The 7,233-nt window shown below is 52.3% G+C and overlaps 1 protein-coding gene across 1 annotated transcript; it reads right to left on the reverse strand.

The window, feature by feature from the left end:
• Positions 1 to 3,598: 3,598 nt before the first annotated feature.
• Positions 3,599 to 4,947, reverse strand: LOC123165501 (uncharacterized). The gene has a single exon (XM_044583162.1). It carries the CDS (start codon positions 4,786 to 4,788, stop codon positions 3,856 to 3,858), a length of 933 nt encoding a protein of 310 aa, XP_044439097.1. The 5' UTR covers positions 4,789 to 4,947; the 3' UTR covers positions 3,599 to 3,855.
• Positions 4,948 to 7,233: the final 2,286 nt, after the last annotated feature.

Consider the following 7,233-nt stretch of genomic DNA (forward strand, 5'->3'; position numbering starts at 1 on the left):
TCCGTATGTCCACCATCACCACCCGAAGCCCACATCATCACCGTCTCCCTCGACATCTGGCATCGTCGTTTGGGTCATCCCGGTTATAACACCATGAAGCGTCTCCGCCACCATCAGAATGTTCCATCTTCTAGAGTTACACCATCTATATGTCATGCTTGTCAACTTGGACGTCATGTTCGATTGCCCTTTTATCCTTCGACTTCATATACTGTTAAACCCTTTGCTTTACTACATTGTGATCTTTGGACATCTCCTGTACCCAGCACTTCTGGTTATCTATATTATCTTGTTATAGTTGATGATTATACTCATTACTTTTGGATGTTTCTCTTCGAAAAAATCCGATGTCTATGCCACATTTCTTACTTTTCATGCCTATGCCCGCACCCAATTTGACCTACCCATTGTTGCCATCCAAAGTGACAATGGTCGTGAATTTGACAATACCAAGTTAGACTCTTTCTGTGCTTCCCAAGGTATCACCTTTTGATTTTCTTGTCCCTATACCTCTCAACAAAATGGCAAAGCCGAACGAGCAATTCGCACCACCAATAATGTCATCCGCACACTTCTCATTCAAGCCTCTCTCCCACCATCCTTTTGGGCCGAAGCTCTTCACACTGCCACCTTCCTCATCAATATTCGTCCCACTTCGTCTACCAATTTTCTCACTCCATATACTCTACTCTTAGGTACTACACCACCATACAACAGCCTCCGTGTCTTTGGCTGCCTATGTTATCCAAATACCACCTATACATCCGCTAACAAACTCTCTCCACGTTCCACAAAATGTGTCTTCCTTGGGTATCCCTCTCGACACAAAGGTTATCAGTGTCTTGATCTCACCGCTCGTCATATCATTATTTCTCGCCACGTAGTTTTTGACGAGTCCACTTTTCCATATGAACCATCACCATCTCCTATTCCACCCCGTTGCACTGAAATTTTTGATCCACCCATTATACATACCTCTTCTCCATCCGCATCTGATATGCATGCACCTATACCCACGATGCATGCACCCCCTACACCCGCTACGCATGCACCCCCTAGCCCCCACTCTCCAACGCTGGACCCTCCCTCCCCCTCCACGCCACCTACACCACTCACGCCGGCTACCCCTCCTGCCACGCCAGCTACTACCCCTGCCACTCCGGCCACCCCTCCTACCACATCTTCGCCCCCAGCTCCACCGCCGCCACCTCCTGCACCTCTTTATCGCACACGCGCCACTACCGGTCGCCTCCCACCACCCATTGATCACCTCAACCTTTCAGCTCTAGCCTCTTCCCCTCTTCCTCATAACTATCTTATAGCCCTTCGGGACCCCAATTGGCGTCAATCCATGCAGGAGGAGTTTGATGCTCTTACACTAAATAAAACATGGGTCTTGGTTCCTCCGCCATCTGGGGCAAATATTGTGAGTGGAAAGTGGATCTTCCGTCATAAATATAATGTCGATGGCTCTCTCTCACGTCGCAAAGCTCGCTGGGTTGTTCGTGGCTTCTCTCAACAACCGGAGGTTGATTTCGATGAAACATTTAGCCCTATCATCAAACCGACCACTATTCGTATTGTTCTTTCTCTAGCCATCTCACAATCTTGGCCTATCCACCAACTTGATGTAAAAAATGCCTTCCTTCATGGTCATCTTGATGAGGTAGTCTATAGCCAGCAACCATCTGGTTTCATTGATCCTCGTCATCCCACTCACGTTTGTCGTCTCCTCAAATCCTTATATGGGCTCAAACAGGCGCCCCGTGCCTGGTTCCAACGCTTTGCATCCTTCGCTCATTCCATCGGGTTCACCGAACCCAAATCTGATGCTTCTCTTTTCATCTTCCATCAAGCTCCTTCCACGGCCTATCTTCTTCTCTATGTCGATGATATTGTTCTCACCGCATCCTCCTTATCTTTCCTTACTACCATCACCAATTCCATGGCTCGTGAGTTTGCCATGAAGGACCTTGGTCCCATTCATCACTTTCTCGGTATCTCAGTTAGTCGTTCGGCTTCTGGTCTTCATCTCTCTCAACGGCAATATATCCTTGACATCTTATCTCGTGCTGGTATGCGCGACTGTCACTCGGTTACTACCCCTATTGACACTAACGCCAAACTTCCTTCCTCTACTGGTCCTCCGGTCCCCGATCCTTCTCTCTATCGTAGCCTTGCCGGTGCACTCCAATATGCTACTCTCACTCGCCCGGACATTGCTTACGCTGTCCAGCAAGTCTGTCTTCATATGCATGACCCTCGTGAACCTCACTTTTCTCTCATTAAACGCATCCTTCGCTATCTTAATGGCACCCTCGATCATGGTCTTTCTTTACACCGCACTTCTACACATTCTCTTACCGCCTACTCAGATGTTGATTGGGCTGGATGCCCGGATACACGTCGCTCCACTTCGGGATTTTGCATGTATCTTGGAGATAATCTCGTCTCCTGGTCCGCCCGACGGCAGACGACAGTCTCTCGATCTAGCGCAGAGGCCGAGTACAGAGCTGTTGCTGCGGCCGTTGCCGAGTCCTGCTGGGTTCGTTAGTTATTACAAGAGCTTCACAGGCCCATCTCGACTGCTACAATCGTCTATTGCGACAATGTAAGCGCGGTATACTTGTCAGCTAACCCGGTACAGCATCGTCGCACGAAACATATCGAGTTAGACATTCATTTTGTCCGGGAGAAGGTCGCCCTCGGAGCAGTTCGTGTTCTTCATGTTCCGTCAGCTCTGCAATTTGCGGACATCTTCACCAAGGGTTTACCTACGGCTCTCTTCCGCGATTTTCGGTCCAGTCTTCAGGTCACTCCTGTTCCCGGCTCAGACTGCGGGGGCGTGTTAGAGACCTACTGTCTGACGGCTCATGATAACCTTGGCGTGCAAGTTAAACTCCCACCAAATAGATAGTTTCCTTATTACAGTCTCATTATATTTATACCAAACTTTGTAACTCTCCTGTATATTATATAAGAAGGGGCTGAACCGAGGCAGGCATCAAGCTGCCCAGTTTATCAATCTTACACCAACAATGGCACAACAAAATCACAGACTATTTATCAGACAAGTACATTCCATCCGCTAGTTTAATTAAATTTCAAATTTTTGATAAAACTCCAAGGCTTGGCCAGGTATTGTTTTCTCTATAAACGGGTTGGTCATTTGGAGATCTGTCCCCTGGTCCTCCCGTCCAAGACCACGATACATTCTTCTTCCCATGTCCAACAAGAAAAGCAACAAAATCACTGTTTCTGCAAAAATTTGACAAGCTTAAACAGTTGTACTAGCTTCTACGCAGCACTCCCACTCACAGTCTCAAAGACCCCACGCATATATAATCCCAAGCATGAATATATCCGGTGCAGTCATAATCAGACATAAACTTACGACGGTACAGTGATATAATCAGACATAAACTTACGACTACAGCAACTTACTACTGCTAAACTACTGTACTACTTAAGTCAAATCTTGTTCACGTTGCTACCACCGTGGAGCATTTAGATCACTAAAATAGCGATCTAAACGCTTTTATATTAGTTGAGTACTACCCAGCACTCCTAGTCAGAGTCTCACAGACCCCCACCCATATAATCTCCCAAGCATGCATATCCGGTGCAGTGATAATCACACATAAACTTACGACGCTACAGTGATAATCACACATAAACTTACAACTAGAGCAACTTACTACTAATCTACTGTACTACTTAAGTCAAATCTTCTTCACGTAGCTACCACCGTGGAATCGTGGACAGGATGCAGCTGCTAGGCAGAGTTGCTGCAATCTGCTTCGTCTGAGACGGGCTCCAGCAGCTCCACGCCGGTGTGACGGCGGCCGCTCGTACTCAGTCGAGGTGAACCTTGTCGACGACCTCGTGGTGGTGGTTCTTGCACACCATGTAGACCACCGGCTGCGCCACCAGCGTCAACAGCACCACCGCGCACAGAACTACCGCCATCGCCGCCCCGGCGGCCAGCTGGAACCCGAGGCCGAGGCCCAGCGCGTCGTCCACCACCAGAGCCGGGAAAGCCACCAGCACGGCGAAGATGCAGCCGTCGAGCGTGACGAAGACGCCGGCGGCCTCCCAGAACTTGCCGGCGAGGAGCGCACGGCTCTTGCGCAGGGCGCGGAAGAGCATGGCATCCTCGAGCAGGGACACCACGCAGGCCAGCTGGCAGACCACGGCGACGTAGGCCGCGCCGGCGAGGCACGCGGCCCATGCGAGCAGGTACATCGTCAGCATGATCTTGTCCTTGTCCGGAGCGGCAAGCAGGTCCTGGAGCTGGAGCGCCAAGCAGGTCCTGCAGCTGGCGACGAAGAGGGAGGTGTCGACCACGAGAAAGGGGACCGCGGCGAGGAGCAACGTGCAGCCGAGCCGCGTGAGCTGGACCGTGGGGAACCCCCTGAGGACGCGATCGGCGGCGCGGAGGTCGCCCCCGGTGCAGTAGAGGGAGGCGACGCAGAAGACGTAGGCGGCGGTGCAGAGGAGCACGAGCAGGAGGACAAGGCCGGTGGAGACGGCCACGAAGAGGAAGAAGGCGAGCCGGTCGGTGACGAGGCGGAGGAGGCTGGGGCCGTTGTGGTGGAGGTCGGCGAGGACGCGGGAGCAGAGGGCGCGGATGGCGGCGGAGGTGGCGAGCAAGAGCGCGGAGAGCAGCGGGGGACCCAGGTTGACGAAGTTGGGGAGCATGGCGCGGCGGATCACACGGCAGGTCTCCCGGCAGACGCCGGCGAGGCCGAGGCCGCCGAGAGCCTGCTGCTTTGGTGTCCACTCCATCGATCGGCGAGCACGTAGGGAGGAGGGTGGTGGTTGAGGAGAAGGAAAGTGAGTTACTACTGACTGCTACTGAAGAGAAGAGGATGAGCAGACTGCGAGGAACAGGGGAAAGGGAATGAACATCGAAATGCTCGCCCGTTGGTGGCCGTGACGGGTCAGAGAGAGAGAGAGAGAGTTCACGTGAGAGTGCAGAAGCAAGGCCAACCTCACCGCGTCGATCGTGCGTGTCTGCTTATTCGGACCGGGCTGTGCTTGCTTAGCAGTGTCAGTGATCGGTCCAATTAGCAATGGCAAAATCGATTTTCATTTAACGTACGTGTGTGTGCATCTATGATTTTTTGTGGGGATTTAATGATTTATAGAAACATGCAATTAATTAGGTGGCCATTTTCACCCGCGCCGGAGAGAAGCTCAAGGCGTTCCCAGCGTTTTCCTCATCTAGCTAGTCTATCGTTCAGAGACTCTCTTGCACCGCTGCACCGGAATGGCCACATCACATGGGAGCGCAGAGGGGGGACCAGGGAGAGGGCCTCAGCGCGTCGTGCCTGCCTTGCGACGCGCACCATAATGCATTGTTCCGGAATGGAAATATGGTGGGCAAACAGCTCGATGGTGAAATGCATCCCGATACTTACCTCTATAGTCATGGCCATGGGCAGACAGGCCCGAACGGCCCACCCGGCCCGGAAAAGCCCGACCTGATGCTGCACCTGAGCTGGGCCCGGGCCTAGAATTTGAACCCAAAGGCTGGGCTGGGCTAGGCCCACTTCGTGGTTTAATGAAGTGGCCCGGCCCGAGGCCCAGCGGGCTTTATCAATTTCTGGCCAGGCTTGGGCCCAAAAACCAGGCCTGACGGCTGGGTCGGGCCGAGCTCGGGCCTAGGTTTTCTGCCTTGGGCTTTGGTAGGCCCGGACCGAAGCCCGGCCCGGCAGATGCCTAGCTATACCTCCACCCACCTTTTTTACTGAATAATCCTACACCCCTCTACCCACCTTTTTCTACTGAATAATCCTATGAAAAAGGGTTTCCCCCCGCTTTATATTATAAAGCAAAGAACCAAGCATCCAACATAGCAGTACAAAGTATAATCAAGTCAAAGAGTCACGCTGGGGGCACAGCAAGACAAGCCCTAAAGAAAGCTAAAAAGTGAAGCTAATCCGGCTCGGGAGGTGGTGGTGGTGGTGGCGGTGGTGGAGCAAAAGCCGACGCCGAGGAACGAAGACCCGCAACGATGTTGTCGATGACGTCTCGGTCGCGCCGCTTGCTAAGCGGTCTCCAGAGCTGTAAAAAGACACACATTTTATAGATCACATCAGTCACACGACACGGAATTACGCGTTCGATGACTAGTGCAGGGAAGTCTAAGGACCTCCCCAAACAAATCTGGGACGTTGTCATGGCACCAACTGTCACCAACCACCTAGCGGAAGCAACTCCATAAGAACTGCGTCGCCGGGCACCGGAAGAAGATGTGGTTGCAGTCTTCCGGTACCGGACAAATGGGCCAGAGGCCATCCACATGGCCATTACGTTTACGGACCTCTGTGCCTGAGAGAAGGCGACCTCTAACCCATTGCCATAGAAATATGCGGATCTTCAAGGGGAGTTTGATCTCTCAAAGCACCGATAGTTCCACCGGACCAGGAGTGGGAGCAATCGCCTGGTCCAGGGATCTAGTCGAGAATCTGCCGCTTGGCTCGAGGTGCCAAGATAGGACATCGGGCTCTAGAGAGGGGGAGTGGAGGGCAATACACTCGAGCAATTCATCCCATTGTTCAAGCTCCACCGCCCCGAAGGTATGGCAGAAGGCAATCGCGCCTAAGTCAGCCAAGGCCACAGCCACGGAGATCTGTAGGCGGACACAGATCGAGAATAACGCAAAAAACGCTCCGCAAAGGGGCGGGTTCCAGCCCATCTATCCAGCCAGAATAAGGTGGCTGATCCGGTACCTACTTTGATGGAGGTCCCAATGCGTAGGACCGGCATCACACGAATCACTGATTGCCAGAATTGGGACCCTCCAGACCTAGGCGCGAAAGCCAGCGGTTGCCCGTGGAGGTACTTCGCACGGATAATCTCAAGCCACAGGCCACCCTCATCTGTCTGGATCCGCCAAAGCCATTTGGATAGGAGGGCAACATTCATCCGCTTGGAGGAGATGACCCCAAGGCCTCTGCTACCTCTTGAGCACTGCGTTGGTTTTCCCTTGAAGAGGAAAGGGTGATGCAGTAAAGCAGCGTAAGTATTTCCCTCAGTTTTTGAGAACCAAGGTATCAATCCAGTAGGAGGCAACAGATAAAGCACAAGCAGACAACAGATTACATACACTGGGCATCAAAGATCGCCACCAGTGCAAATAAACACGCTGACAAAATAATATACAAAACCGACAGCACTTCAATAGAGTTCAAGAAAGGTTAGCCCTGCTGGGGAGCTGCAGCGCAA

The sequence above is a fragment of the Triticum aestivum genome, chromosome 1D, assembly GCF_018294505.1.
Source record: "Triticum aestivum cultivar Chinese Spring chromosome 1D, IWGSC CS RefSeq v2.1, whole genome shotgun sequence".
Lineage (NCBI taxonomy): Eukaryota > Viridiplantae > Streptophyta > Magnoliopsida > Poales > Poaceae > Triticum > Triticum aestivum.

What these genes read in the sequence shown, in the direction of transcription:
- LOC123165501 (XM_044583162.1), bottom strand. Translation starts at nt 4,788, where the DNA reads ATGGAGTGGACACCAAAGCAGCAGGCTCTCGGCGGCCTCGGCCTCGCC.